Source organism: Haliotis cracherodii, unplaced genomic scaffold (assembly GCF_022045235.1).
Source record: "Haliotis cracherodii isolate W230 unplaced genomic scaffold, xgHalCrac1.p SCAF_13, whole genome shotgun sequence".
Classification (NCBI taxonomy): Eukaryota; Metazoa; Mollusca; class Gastropoda; order Lepetellida; family Haliotidae; genus Haliotis; species Haliotis cracherodii.
This window is the reverse complement of record NW_027266268.1, coordinates 8,447,525-8,468,094: the sequence shown is the minus strand read 5'-3', so window position 1 is coordinate 8,468,094 and position 20,570 is coordinate 8,447,525. Positions and strand designations below refer to the sequence as shown.

Here is a 20,570-nt window from a genome sequence, read left to right as displayed (position 1 = left end):
TCTACAATATATAATTACGGTATAGTTAGACCGGATATGAGGCGAACTACGTGTAAAAAATTTAGCCCTACAGTATCCACACAGTGTTGTTCAAGAAAGAAGTCGACGCATCTGTCACAGAAGCGCGTCGTGGAGAGTTTATATATTTCTGGGTTTCACGGCTGTCCATTTCAGAAAGGGAAACTACGGAGAAATACATGATTTGGGGGTGTTTGGTAATTTTCACTATGTACTTTGATAAATTAGTGTATCCGTAGAGCTTGTTAGATGGTGATTCAATGAAAATGGAGGCAAAGAATCTCGAGTTATTGGTATAGAAATTGTGACCTGTGAACTAAGCTAAGCAGGCCAGAAAAAAAGGCACACAGACGGTAGTGTGACTTAGCAGGCGTATAATATAAGTCAGTACAACAGAAGACACACAGATGTCTATATTTTGTCGCATGTTGATCCATTTGATGAGACAGCTGAAGTATTCATGCTCTTGTGGCGTACCAGTGTGGGGAATGAAGGTTACATTTGTTTCCTGTGATCACTTTCTGTCCGGTCATATGTAAACGTCAAACGAAAAATTTGCTGGTTTTAAGAGCGGGGTATTGGCATACTGCACTTTAATTTAAACTAGGCCAAGTAAATGAGTTAAATAGCCAACACTTCACCATATCACCACCGGCAATATCACACATTATTCAGGCTTGATTACACCCCATTATAGAACATGTGGACAAATCTAAAAATCATATCCTCTTTCATGGAAGTCACGAAGCTTGATCAAATTTTAGATCAATTTGGAAGCTTCTGTTAAGAGATGTGAAATAGTTAAGTCAATGCCTAGTAATTAACCCTAAGTATAAAAAAGGGGTGCTTAACCCTATTGATCATGAAGTTATCGAGAGATAGAAATTAGCTCTAGCCCAGACCAGCTATGTAAATTTTAAAGCTATTCTAAGGGCTAGTAGAATTTCAAACATTGGGGTTTATTGCTATATGTTATCAGTAATCCGACTCGTAGACTTTCTTGGTAAATTTCTATCTCTTGGAAGGATGTTTGATTAGAAAGGGGATCCAAGGGCTAGGGGTTAACTACCCTAACCCTCACACAGCTAGCTCTAAGGATTGGATATGCAGACAAGATCAGTGAAGCATAAAACACAGGTGGTGCAAGTTAGTGCAATATTGCTGTCACGGCTACAGTGAAGTCTTTCCAAGAGCAGCAATTCCTCCCATTCTTGTTGTGTGTTGATTTTTTGTGTGCCATGTTTCATGTAGTATGACTTGTAAAATTCAAGGGTACAACTAATTAATGTTGGAGGATTTCAAACATTAGTCATAGGTTAGTCTTGCCAAGAGTGGCAAAGCAACCCATCTGCCTTCAGAATATGTGTTAAATATTATTGTGCATTTCTAGTAAAATGTCCTGTTCATTTCAGTCTGTAAATATTATTGGCAATAACCAATGTCTACATAGTTTCGGATAGAAATACAATGTGATTATAACTGCTTTGACTGAAATAAGAGAATATATGATATTTGAACAATGACTGGGAATAACAATGTACACCCTACCCCAGTGCCCGAGATCAAGGATGAAAATCGGTGGCTAGTGAGTAGTATATTTGCAGCACAGGCATCATCCATTCAGCCATTCCATATTCAAAAATGAAAGTGAAGGTTACCCTGTATGATATTAAGATACTGTATCCTAAAACCCCTCCTTATTTCAGCAGCACATCGCAGACCACTGCATTTTATCATCATCCTGTATTTTGTATTTTATCAGCATCATGCATTCTGATATTAACTAGTGTAGGAACAAAGAGAGTGGTAAGCTATTCCCTCTTATATTGAAAGGGGGGCATCGGGTGGCCCAGTCGTCTAAGGTGCCACGATTCGCTGTGAGGAGTTCCGTCACTAGGGCACGCCAGAAACCTATGATTCTGGGTTCAAATCTCGGTTTGCCCCAATTATGTTTCTAGGTTTGTCAGCACCATATCCATGCTCGTGGGTTTCACCAAAGTGGTAAACGTCTGAGACCTGCATCACTTCGGGCTTTCCTCCCACATTAAGTTGACACTCAGCGATATAACTGGAATACTGTTAAAAGTGGCATTAAACCAACCTCACTCACTCACTTCATTGAAAGGTGATCATAATGCTGACATAAAAGTAACAATCATAGATAGACATCATTAGTCATAGTCAACAGCTCATTTTGAATTTGTGGTTTATGTAAAATAAGTACATTTTGAGAGAAAATTAGTCCCTCTAGATTTTCACTGGTCTTGGATTAATGGAGTAGAGGCTGACAATGTTTACAAAACGGGAATAGAAACTAACATACTTAGTCTGCTATTCATTATAATGATATATTTAGTGAAACCCCTTAAAAATGGCAAATTTCTACTGGTCCTTAAGATACCTTAACTTTTAGGCAGTTTGCCAAGGACAGTAGGACTAGTGCCAATTTGTACAGCTGAAAACATCTCATTCCTTCATTCCTTTTTCCTTCACGTTCCCAAGAGCATGGATACATCCCTGCACTGATAGCTAGTGCTACATACATCAATTTCTCATAAACACATCTGTAGAAAGTACCAAACACAACTACCCCCCTTGCTCACAATACACCAGGGCTTCAAAAATACACTTGTCCACTCTTATTGACAATCCATGAAGATCTGGGGTAGAATAGGTCTTCAGCAACCCATGCTTGCCGTAAACAAGGTGACTAACAGGATCGGGTGGTCAGGCTCGCTGACTTGGTTGATGCATGTCATCATATCCCAATTGCATGGATCAATGTGCATGATATCAATCACTGGATTGTCTGGACTCGATTATTTACAGACCGCCGTCATATAGCTGGAATATTGCTGAGTGCGGTGTTAAACAACAAACAAACAAATAAATCTTATTGACGAGCGGCAGCATGTGTAGGGCGGGAAAGAAGTGAAGAAACATTCTTCCTACCGGATGAGTACATAGTTTTCAATTGTACCAATTCATCTCCAAATGATTTCAATAAACAATATGCAGGATGTTGTCGAAACTTAAATACTTTGCAACTCTCTGTTGAAGAAATAAACTAAAAGTGCATTTGCGCAGCATTTGCGCAGCAGGTCTTCGATAAACTCTGGGTTTAGGAGGATGTTGGTAGGATTTTACCCTAATCCTTTCAAAGATACCAAAATGTCCATGTGTCATTTTGGTAGTTCCCTCAATTTTCAAATAGTATTCCTTTTATGCTTCATAATCATGGGAGAAGTACTATGTTGTCAAACAAAGAGACTTGGGACTTAAGAAATCTATGGTGCCACAGTTTGCCATGATCCTATGATCACAGGTTCAAATCCTCCCTGACTCAGGTTATGTTCAAAGTAGTTTAGACCTTTTAAGAGCCAGGGTAGAATAGCTCTTCAGCAACCCATGCTTGCTGTAAAAGGCGACTATGCTGGTTGTAAAAGGCGACTAACGGGATCACCCTGTCAGGCTCACTGCCTTGGTTTATGCATGTCATTAATCCCAACTGCGTGGATCGATGCTCATGGTGTCAATCACTGGATTGTCTGGTCCAGACTCGATTATTTACAGACCATGCATATAGCTGGAATATTGCAGAGTGCAGCGTTAAACAATAAACCAACCAACCAATCGAAGTAGTGTAAAGTTTGAACATGTTGAAAGCCCTGTGATTTATTTTGATAAGGTTTTTACACTAGAGCTATGCCATCTACCCTTTAACGCATAAACCCTATTCACTTTCTCATTTACATGCCTTAGAACTGATTTTTGTTGCTTATTTTCAGACAACTCAAATACCAAGATGATGGATGTGACTGTGAAAACCCTGGACGGGCAGAACAGGAACTACAGTCTCCCGGAAACTGTAAGTTGGAGCCAAATGTCAATTGACTTCATTTAATTAAGATTTTCACCTTTTCACTTACCCTAATTTCAAATCTCATTAGTTTAATCTGATACTGTTTCTCTGTGTATGAAGATCTGAGGACACAAACATAGAAGGTCACAGATGATCTGTTTTGAATGTTTCAGGATTAATATATCCTTGAATAAGTCTCCAGTAACCATGGTAACCTGCTATGATTGTAAGAGGCAGTTTAATGGATTATTTACAGGCCCCATCATATAGCTGGAATATTGCTGAGTGTGGCATTAAACTGCCATCATATACCTGGAAAATCGCTTGGTACCTCATAAAACTTCTGTCATATACAGTCAAGTCCCGTTAATCCGACACTGTTGGTTGCATATGATTATGTCGGATTAACGAGTATGTCGGATAAACGAAATTAGGTATTATCAACGTTCGTGATCGAAAATTGGACAACTACACGATAGATAACGATTCAAACATGTTGTAATATAAAAAGGAAAAAGGAAATATTCATATTGTTGTGTTACATTGTTCGCGGAATATGTTTTTTAATCATGCAACCTCTAAAGTTTAACACAAAACTCAAAGTTTATCTCTGCAGCCATTTAAATATGCAGCTACTCGCCGACTGGTCTCGCATCAAAACACGGGGCTGTGTACTCGCGGGCAGATGACCATGGAGTACGCTGATCACCGTGTCGGATTAACGAGACTGATTAATGAGTGATTTCAGCAAATCGTTGCAATTTAGGTGTGTCGGAGTCGGAGTGCGAGACTGTCGGATTAACGGGTCTAAACAGCACTGATTTAATCGGTTCCCATCATTTGTGTCGGATAAAGCCGATTGTCGGATTAACGAGTGTCGGATAAACGAGACTGTACCTGGAATATTGCTGAGTTCTTCATTTGTAGTCTTTACCCAAATTGTCTGCTTAAATTATGGGAAATAATATTTTCTATAAAAAATATTTGCAAACTGCATTCTAAAAGACTCCGAACAGGTTAATGGATCAACTTGACGTGCAGATTTGTCAGTTGACTGACAGTCTTGAGACATAATTGTGACTATGACTCGACCATTTTGTTTGGTTTTGTCCTAGTATTTGACTCTTTCATGCTGTTTCTATGGCCCATACAAGAATATGTGTTGATTTGCTAAAATGCTGTATTTTCTTGCTTTCAGATTACAGTACGAGAGTTTAAAGAAAGGATCGCAAATTCAATTGTAAGCAGATTCATTCATTTCGATTTAGTGTTGGGGAGTCAGTGGTGCTTTTATCATCAATCATTGGCCATAAGTGATTTGTTTTAAGTTATCACTCCTCCAATTTTGTTCTCATTCCTGAAATTGTCATTGGAAAACCTTGATTGGCGGCACGTTGATAATGAATGTAATTATCTACAGACAAAAGTAATAAATTTAAAATCAAATAGCATTTTATTTGCCACTAACAATTATGCAGACAAACAATCAGTGGAGCGTGACTGATTTATCATTATGTAGATTAATAATCTGTTTTGGTGTCATTGGAGGTTAACCTTGGTAACTGATGGATCTTTATGCAGATTTATAATCTGTTATTGTGTCAGTGGAGGGTAACCATGGTAACTGATGGATCATTATGTAGATTAATAATCTGTTATTGTGTCAGGGTAACCATGGAAGCCAATGGATCATTATACAGACTTGGAAAGATGTTAAATGTATGACCTCTTTATCTGAAACATAGTGTTGGGTGACTACTGAAAATTCATTGCCATTTGATTCAACCCCAGCGGTGTAGGATGTTGCTCAGAATACCAATCACTGAATTGTCAGGTCCACACTTGATTATTAACAGGCTGCTGTTATATAGCTGGAATATTGCTGAGTGTGGTTTAAGCAACAAATAGTAACACAAAATACAGTCCTAACCATTGTTTTTCAGAACATTCCTGCTGACACACAGAGGCTGATCTTCCATGGGAAAGTTATGCAAGATGACAAGATGCTCAAGGACTATGGTGAGGACTTCTGTGTACTATCTTATCAATTCTTGTTTGCAATCATCACAGAAAGTACAGCATTGATACTCCTCTTCCTGGTATTAACTGCCTATGGGGACATGGTAGGTGGAAATCCCCTTGGAAATGCCTTTGCAGAATAAGTTTTTGACCGGAAAGCGGATTCAATGAAGATTGGGTGGCCACGTTTTATGACAAAGCTAGTGTCTTTGTACCCAGATGAAGTGCATCCATGCTTATGCTCATCCACTGGTTTAATGTGGTCCAGGTTTGATAACTATCAGGGTGACCTGATTTTTCTGGAACATTAACAACTTCAGCGTAAAACAGCATTAACTCACTCCAAGTGCTTCTACTGTTATTTTCGTTGTTGACTACCATGACTACTTCACCATTGACAGGATTTTGATGAATTAGCGTGAATCATGCGCTGTTGACAATATGGCTAAAGATTCTGACCATGTATGTTTGAACACCTTCTCTGGTAGTGATATCCAAAGTAATACTATCCTAAGACATATATGAATGTGTAACAGAGTGTTAATGCCTCCTGATGATAGGTTCTCGGAAACATCTCAAGTTATTGTGTTCTGAAGCACCAGTTTTACAGTTAATATATATTGTAGTACTCATTTACTAGCTAGAAAAATTCCTGCGACCGCCTCCGTGGTCTCGTGGTAGAGCGTCCGCCCAGAGAGCAGAAGGTCCGGGGTTCGATCCCTGACTGCGTCATACCAAAAGACGTTAAAAGATGATACCTGTTGTTACCCTGTCTGGTGCTCTGCATTAAGGGGCTAAAACAAGGACTGGTCGGCTCGGAGTCAGTGTACTGTGTTTTAGTGAGGTATTCATGTTAAACTGCTACATGGTATCTCGGTGAGCTAGCACAATAAATCGGCATCAGTCCAGACTAGTACAAGCAGCCACACGCGCACACACACACACACTTTCATGCACGTCGCTATATGAGTGCAATAATCTTGGACGCGACTTTAAACCCAAACTTCACCTCACTTCTATTCCTGCACAGACAAACATCTCGGGGGAACTGATCATAGTTTGCAAATGTTCCTTCACCTTCCTTGTTTAGATCGTTTTAATAAATATTTTAGAATTTTGATCTCTTTGAATCATTTGATCAAATTATTAAATCTATTCATACCTGAAATCAACATGTGGGTTAATCAACATGTGTCATGGCTGGATGTGTCTCATGGCAGATGTCCATGGCAAGGTGATCCACGTAGTCCAGCGAGCTCCCCCCTCGGCACGAACCACCGCCTCCACCACCTCCAGCTCCTCAACAGCAACGGGGGCCACGGCAGGGGGCACAGGGCCAGGAGGGTCAAGTGTCCTTGTTGGCTCGTTCACCTTGCCCTCCGAGGTCCTTGACCCCAACCAGGTTCAGGTACAGTATTTTTCCACGATGCATGTTAGGATGTCTGCCTGATCTTGAAGACGATGAGGTTGAACAGCTTCATAATTAATATCTGCTGGCTGTGTTTGTAGACTCCTACTTCAAATCTTTTGCATAGTTATTTGGCCTTTTGCATCAGTATGCTTTATATGAAATCATTTATTTTGAGAGGCACTGGTGGCCCAGTCATTTGAGTTGCATCACCTGGAACATGACAGAAATCTATGGTCGTGGGATTGAATCCCATGTTTCTAGGTTTGGAAGCACCATGCCTGTGCCCATGGATTTTATCAAAGTGGTAAATATCTGAGCCTTGCATCACTTCAGGCTTTCCTCCCACATTAAGCTGACACGCCATGACAAAACCGGAAAACTGTTCTCTCACTCAGTAATAACTGCAAAAAATTATTGTTATTATTCCATTAAGTCCTTGTCTGCTTTACAGAACATAGTTCAACAAGCCATTGCTGGGATGGGGGACAACTGGAGAAATGCGCGTGTGTCCACAAGAGCTTCAGTGAGTTGGAACTTTGATGTGACTTATGGTGTACTGTTGCTGAAGGGTGGATAAAGGGCATCCTTAGTCTTGTAACATCCCACCTTGTGGGGATTCCTGATGAGAGTAGGTTCCCAGTACAACATGCTTGTCTCCCTGTAGGGATTCTGAATCAGAGAAGGTCCCCAGTGCAACATACTTTTCTCCTTGTTGGCCAGGCCTCATGGAACAAAAACAAAATCTTGCGATACTTGTTGTGGTTTCAGACTGATGGCTCCTCGCTCGATGTTCACATCAACCTTGGTCAAGTTCCTGCCTCTGCCCTAGCCAACGGGGCTCAATTGAGGTTGACCCAGGCCAGACAGATGCTTGACATCGCTAGAGAGGCTGTCAACAAACTAGAGGTAAGTGTAGAGCATCAGACAGGTGAGGTGGACCCAAGCCAGCAAAATTGATGGGCATCGCTAGAGAGGCTGTCAACAAACCGTATCATCATCATCATCATCATCATCATCATCAGGGGCGGTCGGGTAGCCTAATGGTTAAAGCATTCGCTCGTCACGCCGAAGACCCAGGTTCGACTCCCGACATGGGTACAATCTGTGAAGCCCATTTCTCGTGTTCCCCGCCGTGATATTGCTGGGATATTGCTAAAAGCGGCGTAAAACCATACTCACTCACTCACTCACTCTCTATCTTCATCATCATCATCATCGTCATTGGTCACTTCTAAAGAGCTGTAACTTCATGCCTCATGGGCAAGCTCTAATTGCAAACACTCAGTCAATAAGTGTCATTGCTGAAATAAATGGGTCTTTAGTTGGATTTTAGAGGCAGTTAGCGAAGAGGTGCATGTTAGGTGTAGGGGGAGAGGGTTCCATAACACTGCAGCAGAATGTTGGAAAGATCTGGCACCAAAGGTCCTCAACTTGTAGGGAGATGCTGTAAGTAGTTCTCTATTGATTTCAAATGATACCAAGGACCAATGAATGTTTAGTGTCGTTAGTAGCTGGCTAAGAGAAGTAGGCCGCTGCCTGTCGACTCGTTTTGGTAGATCCTAGTCAACTCTACAAACCCTTGTGTTGACTTCAGGCTCCCCCTGGTGAGCAGCAAGCTGAGAACATGGAAGGACAAGACGAAAATCAAAATCGCCAGCAACCACCAGCAACCAGTGATTCCAACGAAGAGTCTGATATGGACACATCCTCTCCCAGTGGAGCCGCTGCTGACTCAACCAGCCAATCAGAAGCTAAGGAAAAGACACCAGCAGCCAACAGCCAATCACAAGCCAGGGAAGATACACAAGCAACCAGCAGCCAATCAGAAGCCAGAGAAGATACACCAGCAGCTGACAGCCAATCAGAAGTGAGGGAAGATACACCGGCAGCTGACAGTGCATCTAATCAAGCCAATGGGCAACAGAGGAGAGACACGTAAGTCCAATGATTCTCTGCTGTTCCAAGAATGGATATGACCTGTTTACATGTGATAATCTGCTGATAAATCATGATCATCAGTGATCAATAAGTTACCCTGTATTCATTCAATCCGCCAAACAAAGAGCACAGGACATCCCATTACTGGGATGGGAATCCTGATAAGACCTGGTTTTAATGAAATTGGTATTCATACAATGATTGGGGCGGTCGAATAGCCTAGTGGTCAAAGCATTTGCTCATCATGCCGAAGACCTTGGTTCGATTCCCGACATTGGTACAATGTATGAAGTCCATTTCTGGTATCCCAACTGTGATATTGATGGAATATTGCTAAAAGCGGCATAAAACAATACTCGCTCACTCACTCACTCATAGAATAATTGATTACAAGCTTCTATATTAGTTGTTTTCTAAAAAAAAATAAAGTATATATACATGATTACACATGAAGACAGTATTGCATTAATTGTTAGTACATTCATTCGTTGGAATCTAGGTCTGTCAACACCATACCAAAGTGTGAATGTTTTTACCAAGAGTGGTATACGTCTGAAACTTGCATCACTTCAGTCTTTCCTCCAACATTTAACAGACATGATGTGATATAACTGGAATACTGTGAAAGCAGCGTTAAACCCAACTCTTTCAAACAAGAACTTAAAAAAAAAAATCAAATAATTTCAAATTGGTACTAAGGGGTATATAATTTTGTATTTGAAGAAAACAAGCCAGTGATTATTATAAAGTCCTCACACATTGACACCCTTATTGTAGTGAAATGTCTGTTCAGTGAGGCTCCCAGGTTGACATCGATGTCGGACTTGCTGGGTGACGTGATGGAGCTGCATGGCCGCCTGCAGCCCCACGTAGCCCGACTACGCGACCTCATGGCCGAGGACATGGAACTACAGAATGATGTGAGTTGTCATATTTCATGTTCAGTTTCAAGATGTCAGATGTCAAGATTGAATTTGTAGAGTTAGTCTGTTGATCGAGAGTCACCTGACATTTGTTTAATGTGTCATTTCTAACCTTTCCAATGTTTTTCAGAAGGTAGATAGGAGCGATAGTACTTTATCGGGATATGATGGTACAGTTGTGAGAATGAGGTTCCATTCTATCTGGATAATGTGCAGTCCCAGGTACTTCATCTGCCCCAGAGCATGGCCAAATACAAGAGTCCACGAATTGCATGTTGGCATTTTTGTGGTGAATTGTGTGAGCAAATGACACTTTTCTCTTGGAGACTCATGGTCCAGGCCAAGCTCCTCCCCAACGTGTGAAACCTTCGTTACACTCTCGGTAACATCGCTGCCACCAGTGTGGGTGCTGCCATTACCATGATTACAAGAATCTTGAAATTTGCCCTCTAACCCCAAATGTTGTAACATTTATACTTTTGTTTATGTCTTTGGGAATGCCATCATATTTCATTTAGAAAAGTTTTATGACTGACCATGTTTTCAGATTGGTTCGAGATTGCAGACTAACGGAAAAACGCCCAACTCCTCCATTACATTCTTACTATATCAATTAAAGATGATAGTTTTAATGAAATAGAAATTCAAATTGACTAACAAAGAAAGTAATTTAGCACCGGTAAGTGTATTCGGCGTCACGACAGTCGTCACTTGTTTGTAAACATAACAGTCATTCGGTTGCGTGTCCAACACCAAGCATAGTTAGGGCCACCTATCACAGTGGAGAGTTTTGACTGGTGGCAGCGATAGTATAGTATAGGACTCAAGTGGGCCCTCTTGTGTAAAGTGTATCTGTAGGAGTACATTATCAGGATATACTTATGACCCTTTTGACCAGTACCTTTAACTATGCTCTAACTGGAGTTTGAGACTCCGTTGCTGCACATGGTTTTCTGAGATACTCTTGGCGATGATAGATGGGAATAGGCATCTTGTAAGGTAGAGCTGCGATCCAAGTGCTGCTATTCACTGTGCAGAGTTACCTCCCTTAAGTGCCAAGATCAGCTGATCGTTGGTTTGAATCCTTGTCTCGCTTGCATTAATATATTGGTTTGTCAACACAACACCCACGCTCCATGGTTTCCACAAAGTAATACTGTCTATAACCTGTGTCACTAAAGGTGATAGATGAAGCATACTGAAATACTGTTCATAACAGTGTTAAACGTCCATCTTGTGCCATGTGTTACAGCAAGTACAGGAACCCCAGCGGATGTACAACCTGGTGTCGGAAGCTCTTCATGCCATCAGCCACACCTATCACAACCTTAGTGACCTGATGGTTGACATGGCAACGCCCCCTCCTCGACGCATGTACACAGCACCCACTCAACCACTGATGCCCGGGATTCCCCATCAGGGTATTCCAGTCAGGGTAGGTATTGTCCATCAGGGTATTCCAGTTAGGGTAGGTATTCTCCATCAGGGTATTCCAGTCAGGGTAGGTATTCCCCATCAGGGTATTCCAGTTATGGTAGATATTCTCCATCAGGGTATTCCAGTCAGGGTAGGTATTCTCCATCAGGGTAGGTATTCTCCATCAGGGCATTCCAGTCAGGGTAGGTATTCCCCATCAGGGTATTCCAGTCAGGGTAGGTATTCCCCATCAGGGTATTCCAGTCAGGGTAGGTATTCTCCATCAGGGTATTCCAGTTATGGTAGGTATTGTCCATCAGGGTATTCCAGTCAGAGTAGGTATTTTCCATCAGGGTATTCCAATTATGGTAGGTATTCTCCATCAGGGTAGGTATTGTCCATCAGGGTATTCCAGTCAGGGTAGGTTCTCCATCAGGGTATTCCAGTTATGGTAGGTATTCTCCATCAGGGTATTCCAGCCAGGGTAGGTATTCTCCATCAGGGTAGGTATTCCCCATCAGGGTATTCCAGTCAGGGTAGGTATTCCCCATCAGGGTATTCCAGTCAGGGTAGGTATTCTCCATCAGGGTATTCCAGTTATGGTAGGTATTGTCCATCAGGGTATTCCAGTCAGAGTAGGTCTTGTCCATCAGGGTATTCCAGTCAGGGTAGGTATTGTCCATCAGGGTATCCCAGTCAGGGTAGGTATTGTCCATCAGGGTATCCCAGTCAGGGTAGGTATTCCCCATCAGGGTATTCCAGTCAGATTAGGTATTCCCCATCAGGGTATTCCAGTCAGGGTAGGTATTCCCATCTGGGTATCTCCATCAGGGCAGGTGCACCTTCTGTTGTTAAAGTCAGTACAGGGAAAATACAATCACCTGCTTCGAGCAATCGTCCATGTGTTAAAGGTATTGTCGAGGTAATCCACCAGACAAAAATCAGTAAACATTCATCAACCAGTTCTTGAAATTAAGTGTGAAGGTCATGGAATAATTAACCCCTAAATCCTCGCACCCCGCAGTGATGAAAGACACCAGCCCAGTTGACCTTGATACATGTTCCCCTGTGATGTCTCAGTTGACTTTGATATATGGTCCCCTGTGTAGGCCCAGTTGACCTTGATACATGTTCCCCTGTGTAGGCCCAGTTGACCTTAATACATGTTCCCCTGTGAAGACCCAGTTGACCTTGATACGTGGTCCCCTGTGTGGGCCCACTTGACCTTGATACATGTTCCCCTATGAAGACCCAGTTGACCTTGATACATGTTCCTCTGTGTAGGCCCAGTTGACCTTGATACATGTTCCCCTGTGTAGGCCCAGTTGACCTTGATACATGTTCCCCTGTGTAGCCCAGTTGACCTTGATACATTCCCCTGTGTAGGCCCAGTTGACCTTGATACGTTCCCCTGTGTAGGCCCAGTTGACCTTGATACATGTTCCCCTGTGTAGGCCCAGTTGACCTTGATACATGTTCCCCTGTGTAGGCCCAGTTGACCTTGATACATGTTCCCCTGTGTAGGCCCAGTTGACCTTAATACATGTTCCCCTGTGAAGACCCAGTTGACCTTGATACGTGGTCCCCTGTGTGGGCCCAGTTGACCTTGATACATGTTCCCCTATGAAGACCCAGTTGACCTTGATACATGTTCCTCTGTGTAGGCCCAGTTGACCTTGATACATGTTCCCCTGTGTAGGCCCAGTTGACCTTGATACATGTTCCCCTGTGTAGGCCCAGTTGACCTTGATACATTCCCCTGTGTGGGCCCAGTTGACCTTGATACGTTCCCCTGTGTAGGCCCAGTTGACCTTGATACATGTTCCCCTGTGTAGGCCCAGTTGACCTTGATACATGTTCCTCTGTGTAGGCCCAGTTGACCTTGATACATGTTCCCCTGTGTAGGCCCAGTTGACCTTGATACGTTCCCCTGTGTAGGCCCAGTTGACCTTGATACATGTTCCCCTGTGTTGTCCTGGTTGACCTTGATACATGTTCCCCTGTGATGTCTCGGTTGACCTTGATATATGGTCCCCTGTGTGCCCAGTTGACCTTGATATATGGTCCCCTGTGTAGGCTCAGTTGACCTTGATACATGTTCCCCTTTGTAGGCCAAGTTGACCTTGATACATGTTCCCCTGTGATGTCTCAGTTGACCTTGATACATGTTCCCCTGTGTAGGCCCAGTTCAGTGTGGGGTCTCCACGCCTTGTGAGAAGAACAGTAACGACAACACAGCCTCGACAAGAGGCATCAACGCCGCCGAGTGGCACTACAACATCTGCAACAGCAACATCATCTACAACAACTACATCACAATCCAATGTAAGCACTTTCTTTGTATTCACCATAATTCAGATCTTGATGAAGTGGTCTTCAGGAAGAAGTAACAAAAGTGTTGATCATTAACATGATTTTCTGACTACAACATATTGATGACATATTCATGAAATTGTATGTAGTTTCCATTGCTCAAACACACAGATGAATAAAAATATATGTCCTATTTTTAAAAGGACTGACCAGGGAGATCCAGGGGGTTAGTATCGGTCCCCAAGAGGCAACTTCATGGATCGGGTGGTAGGACTCAGTGATCTGGGGACCCGTGAAGATGCGGGCTAGAATAGGTCTTCAGCAACCCATGCTTGTCGTAAAAGGCGACTAACAGGATTGGGTGGTTAGGCTCGCTGACTTGGTTGATGCATGTCATCTATCCCAATAGCGTGGATCGATGTTCATGATGTAAATCACTGGATTGTCTGGTCCAGACTCGATTATTTACAGACCACCGACATATAGCTGGAGTATTGCTGAGTGAGGCGTTAAACAACAATCAAACAAACAGTGAACTGGGTGATTGTGTGTTTTTGTACACCAATGGCATGGGTCACTGCTCTTAGTCTTAGTCAGTGCATTGTCAGACTTGATTATTTACTGGCTGCCATCGTTTACCTGGAATATTGCTCAGAGTGGCATTAAAGAACAACTTACAATCCAACAATCAAAGTTTAAAGAAACTCAAAATTGAAAATATCCAATGTTGTTTATTCCCATGTTGTACATTAAAGTGATTGTGTGATGATTGTCCCTTGCAGGTGCCCCCTTCGTCAACTGGGTCAATAGGGCCCCTACCCCCAGGCTTCCTGTCCGGCACTGGTAACAACCCGTACGTGTATGTAGAGGTAGGGCCAGACTCCGTCACCGTCAACAGCATCTCCACCCAGATCATCGGCAACGACAGTAGCAGTAATGGAGACAGACAAAGAAATAACGGCACCACAGGGACCACCTCTGCCAGCTCCTCCAGTACTACGACAACAACGTCATCCACGACGACAGGGGGTGCCACACCCTCGGCCCCACCCCCTCCGATCCCTGGTCTGACTGGGATGAACATCCCTGGGCTACCGCCAGACATGATGCAGAACATCATCTCATCTGTGCTGCATCAACATGGTGGGTAGCCTGCACTGTTGTTGTGAGAACGAGGAGAAAGGATTATGTGAATACCATACAGTAACTAAAACATTTTTCACACTTGAAGTTGATAAACAAGCACCCATGTCAGCTAGTGGGTGGCTTTTCAAACAACAAGGAAGGGCTTTTGATACTGGCTAGTAAGGAGCCTTCTAAATGGGATATTGTGTGGCACTTCAAACTGGCTAGTAAGAAGGTGCTTTTTAAACGGGATATTAAAAGGCTCTTTAAATTGGCGAGAAAGGGTCTTTTTAAATGGAATATTGAATGCTTTTTCAAACTGGCCACTAAGGGTCTTTCTAAATTGAATATTGGGTGGCTCTGCAAACTAGCTAGGTAGGGGGGTGTTTCTTAAATGGGATATTGAATGGCTCTTCAATTTGGCTAGTAAAGGGCTTTTTAAATGGAATATTGAATGCTTCTTCAAACTGGCCAGTAAGGGTCTTTCTAAATTGAATATTGGGTGGCTCTGCAAACTAGCTAGGTAGGGGGGTGTTTCTTAAATTGGATATTGAATGGCTCTTCAATTTGGCTAGTAAGGGGCTTTTAAAATGGGATATCAAGTTGCTCTTCTGATTGGCTAGTTAGGGGCTATTTAAGTTAGTGCTTGACTGGCTCTGTACTATTGACAGCACTTTTTGTGATTTAATTTAGCTATTTGTTTCTGTAAACCGGACATTAACAGTTATGAAGTCCTCACTACACTACGTTTGCTGTGAGTTGTTCTGTGGTGTTGTGGATATTTGCTGCAGCTTGATCAAGACATGTGTCAAAGACATTCAGGCATCAAATGCACTGCAAATCAAGGGTGCAAAGTTACACCCTTTGCCATAACAGGATCTGCTAGTCGTAAGTTAGTTCAAGAACATATAAATTATAACTGAGACACTGTTGTGTGTGTGTAAAGGAAAAATCACTCTCACCCACCAGGTCACCGCCAGGGTCAACCAGTGCAGATCAATGTGGTGCCAGTCCCAATGTCCAGTCTGGGTGGACAGATGCCTGGTGGCATCAACATCACCCGCGTCCTCAACCCCGCTGCCATGTCCGCAACACCTCCGACATCAGCACCGACATCATCAGCCTCACAGTCGTCCCCAGCGACAACGACTACTAGTTCTGCGTCTACAACTGCATCCACATCGGCCTCTGCTACAGCAACTGGATCTGCTTCAACAACTTCAGCAGGAGCATCATCAACTGCACAGGCATCAGCTACAGCATCAACTACAACAACAACAGGTAGGTACTTGTGATAACTCTAAAGAGTAAAATATAATGTAATTTTAGATATAAACAGCTGTGTTTTGGGGTTTACAAGTCAGAATTGGTCGACCAAATGCAAAACTGGTGGTTACAATGTGTGACCTTGCTGTTTGTGTTTCATTGTACAGTCGTGCCTCGTTTATACAGACACTTGCGTCATTTCACAATTCGTCCGTATAAATGAATTTCCGTATAACTGAAACCAGCTTCTTACTGGAAGAGTTACTTCCCTTCAATTATGCAACTCATGACAGATGACAGCAAACAGATACATCCACTCAATCTTTATTCAAGACATACACGTTCGAATGGGATTACATGTACAATAAACAAGCTCGTCTCAAACGTAACTCAGTGTCACTTGGTCAATTGACTTCTCACGAATCATAAGGATTACCACCAGCAGAAGGATTACCACCAGCGGAAGTGTATTGTCCAGGTAAGTGAGACAATTTTGTGTGCATTTCAGTGTTTTGTGTATGAAAATGACCATCCGGTTCCGGAAACTGAATTTCCGTATATACGGGTAAATTTATATAGTAATTATTTCGTTTTGAATGAAAATCGTCCGGGAACCGAGGTTTCCGGATATCTGATGTTCGTATAAGCGTGGCATGACTGTACTTAAGGATGTGGACCATCTGGAGATGAAGAAGGCCAAGTAAACTGTTCTAATATTTTATGTGATGTTTGCTTGCAGGCCCACGCCTCGCCCCCGCTATGATGCTGGACGGTGTCCCGAGGCCAGTTGACCCATACCTGCCCTGTAACTCTCATCACTTCCTGGCCCAAAGGACCCGCAACATGGCCACCCAGACCAGCCAGGTGAGCTTCAGCAAGTCTATGTGAGCGATGTAGCCCCTGTCGACATTCCAGGTTAGAATAGGTGCCCAGCAACCTATGCTGGTCGTAAGAGGCAACTAAATGTACCGGGTGATTAGGTTCAGTGTTTTGATGGATGGCTGTATTCATACCCAGAATATCGCTTGATTGTCTGGTCAAGACTTGATTATTTATAGGCTGCCAAAGTTTTAAGGGACTAAAAGTTGTTAATATTCGATGATATCTATACCTTTGTAAGAGGGGCGGTCGGGTAGCCTAGTGGTTAAAGCGTTCGGTGTGCCCCGCCGTGATATTTCTGGAATATTGCTAAAATCGGCATAAAACCATATTCACTTACTCACCTTTGTAAGATAGTTTGAATACTTGAATGTGGCGTTAAACAACGACCAAACAACAAAGTTGACATATGCAAAGCAACTGAGTATTTAACTAAAGTTATATCGAGCAAGAAAGTCTGAGTTTGACTTTCTTAAAAACTGTGTTGTGTTCATTCTAATTTTATCAAGAGAAACCTTGTGATGGGTATCACTGCATAATCCTTCACATTCATTTTGTGTTCATGACAACAGTAAATGTGACATAAACAGAACCTGCCTACCCAGTTCTGAAACATCAGGTTGGGTTTAGGAAATGCTATATATTTCAGAGGATAGTCTTCTTGTCACAAAGGATGACACATTTTGCTAGTTCTATGAGTTTGAATCTCATCTTCATCCAATTTCATTAAAATCAGATCTTAGTTCTCGCTACCGCTAAACAAAGATCTGAGGACATCCCATTACGGTTCACGTCAGAACGACCTTTCGCGAATTTTGACGGACCAATGAAATGACTGACAAGAAAAGGGCAGCTTTCTCGAGCTTTACGACACTATTTTCAAACTGGCGACTACGCTTCGAAACATATTTTGACATATTCTTGATTAAAAAATCAAAACTGATAAGAACTTTCTGGAATGGCTTATACATGGCCTAGATTGTATGGATATAATCATAAAACCTGTAACTGTCGTTTGGAATACCCTCTGTTAAATATTTCTTGGTTGCATGATTAGAAATCACATTCCGACTGTCACTTTCATGATCTGGTAAGCGACACTCTGATTGGCTGGATGAAAGGTCGTTCTGACGTGACCCGTAATGGGATGTCCTCAGATCTTTGTTTAGCGATAGCGAGCTAAGATCTGATTTTAATGAGATTGATATTCATCCTGATTATTATTCTTGGTTTGTCGGCCCTGTGTCCATGCTCTTGCTCTCACCCGCTCTAGCCTTAAAGTTAATCCCACTGACCATTTCAACAGGCTGAACACAGAAAAGTTTTAGGACCTGTTTATGTCTTGTTGGAAGCAACAGTTGGCGTTGTAAGTAAGGGGTTTTATTATGTGTTTTTGTTTCAGGGCCCAGAGAATGCATTGTCTGATATGGTGTCCAACCTGATGAATGGACTTCTAGGCAACGTTCATCAAGGTAAGTCATCGTCATTCCTGTTTTGCCCATGAAGATCTGGGTTAGAATTGATCAGCAATCCATGCTTGTCATAGGAGGCGACTAACAGATCGTCAGACTTGCTGACATTTTTATGTCATCGTATCCCAATTGTGTAGATTGATGCTCATGATGTCAATCACTGGATTGTCTGATCCAGACTTCATTCACAAACTGTCGTCATATTGCTGAGTCTGGTGTCATCATCGATTGATGCTCACAATATCGATCACTGGATTGTCTGGTCCAGACTGTGTGACATAAATAACCAACAAACAATTTTTATGCATAATGGCAGTATTCAACATCAATTAACCTCGTATCTACTATCTATCACTGACATTATTCCTTCTCTGTTCCAGGCCCCCCACGGTCAGCCCCCGCGTCAGTTGCCCCTGGGGGTCCCACCTCAACTCACCCTGCCCACGGGACAGCGTCAAGCCGAGCCACCACCCACACCACCTTCTCCCAACCTGGCTCCATCCCTGCCAACCCCTTTGCCTCCCTGCTGCAGGGCACGTTTGGTCCCATGCTGGGTCCCCGTGCCCCGGCACCCCCGAGTGACACTCCAGGGAGCCCGCCCGTGCCACCCATGATGCAGATGCTTCGAGACATGCTGCAGTCAGCAGTAAGTGCACAAGAGTTGCACCACTATAAACTGATAATGTGTTTCCTTTTGTCAAAATTTAAAAGAATCATATAATTTAGCTGGAATTTAGTTTTAGGTTTTGTTGGGTTGGTGATTTTAGGATTAGGCTAAGATAACTATGTGTGATTATTTTTGTGTGAAAAACAGCCACCCTACCAAGGTTTGTTGAAAAGGGTGCAGTTACATAATCAAGTGGTTAAAATGTTTGCTGAAGACAAGGTTTTAATTCAACATGAAATACTGGGAAGTCTCTTCTTTGTCTGATCCGGCAAAAAAAGTTCTGCAAAAACAATACTCATTCAATTTCCCTGTTAGTAGCCGAAACATTCTACAACAGCAGTGACAAGTCTCCATCTGTGACACTTTCATCTGATCCTGACCTTCAAAATCCACAGAGTCCGCAGCCCGCTGCTGGTCAGCCTGCAGGTCAAGGAGATCGACCCGCCCCAACACCGGCCCCGGGGGTCATGTCGGACGATGCATTCACGCGCCTGGTGTCAGGGATCGGGTCATACATGAGACGGGCTGCCACGGGGGAGCAGGAGCAGGATACAGTACATGACTTCCTGTCCACGCTCGGGGACTCCTACTCCAGCGGCACTGGCGAAGGTCAGTCTCTACACTTGTTTAACCCCTGAGGACAGAATATATCCAAAGACCTCAGACTTGTTTCCCTGTAGGAATTATAGGGCAGAACATATCCCCTGTATCGCATGCTTGTCTGTCTTGGATTCTGACATGGATTCTGTGTCCAAATAGGCCCCAGTGTGGGGGATATTGTGCACACTGACTGAATTTGTGCAAAATCAGCAATGTGACTGTAAGGATTGAAACTTTGTATTTACAACTAGTTGATGACAGATAACCGACATGGAGCTGTAAATGTATACAAGTTTGCAGCTTTAATCTTTAATACATGGGGTGGTGAGGTAGCTGAGTGGTTCAAGTGTTTTCCTGTAACATATCTAGGGGGCATGGGTGGCCCAGTCGTCTAAGGTGCAGCGATTCGCTGTGCAGAGTTGCGTCCCTTGGGCACGCCAGAAACCTGTGATTGTGGGTTCGAACCCATACCCAAAGTGGTAAACGTCTGCGACCTACATCACTTCGGGCTTTCCTCCCACATTAAGCTGACACGCCATGATATAACTGGAATAATGTTAAAAGGGACATTAAACCCAACTCACTCACTCACTCACTCACTCACTCACTCACTCACTGTAACATATCTGGGTTTGATTCCTCACAACCGTACTATGTATGA

The 20,570-nt window shown here is 42.9% G+C and overlaps 1 protein-coding gene across 2 annotated transcripts in view; it reads left to right on the top strand.

Annotated features, from left to right (window-relative positions):
- Positions 1-96: 96 nt before the first annotated feature.
- Positions 97-20,570, top strand: part of LOC139459575 (large proline-rich protein BAG6-like) — a 30,611-nt gene continuing 10,137 nt past the window's right edge. For both annotated transcript variants that reach the window (XM_071241129.1, XM_071241128.1), the window contains exons 1-17: positions 97-215; positions 3,807-3,886; positions 5,079-5,120; positions 5,824-5,899; positions 7,120-7,307; positions 7,762-7,833; positions 8,079-8,216; positions 8,905-9,245; positions 10,042-10,168; positions 11,424-11,606; positions 13,769-13,912; positions 14,683-15,043; positions 15,995-16,306; positions 17,031-17,155; positions 18,573-18,642; positions 19,023-19,288; positions 19,705-19,918. In XM_071241129.1, the coding sequence (XP_071097230.1) occupies positions 3,824-3,886; positions 5,079-5,120; positions 5,824-5,899; positions 7,120-7,307; positions 7,762-7,833; positions 8,079-8,216; positions 8,905-9,245; positions 10,042-10,168; positions 11,424-11,606; positions 13,769-13,912; positions 14,683-15,043; positions 15,995-16,306; positions 17,031-17,155; positions 18,573-18,642; positions 19,023-19,288; positions 19,705-19,918 (2,722 nt within the window). In that variant the 5' untranslated portion in view covers positions 97-215; positions 3,807-3,823. The remainder of the gene's footprint in view (positions 216-3,806; positions 3,887-5,078; positions 5,121-5,823; positions 5,900-7,119; positions 7,308-7,761; positions 7,834-8,078; positions 8,217-8,904; positions 9,246-10,041; positions 10,169-11,423; positions 11,607-13,768; positions 13,913-14,682; positions 15,044-15,994; positions 16,307-17,030; positions 17,156-18,572; positions 18,643-19,022; positions 19,289-19,704; positions 19,919-20,570) is intronic.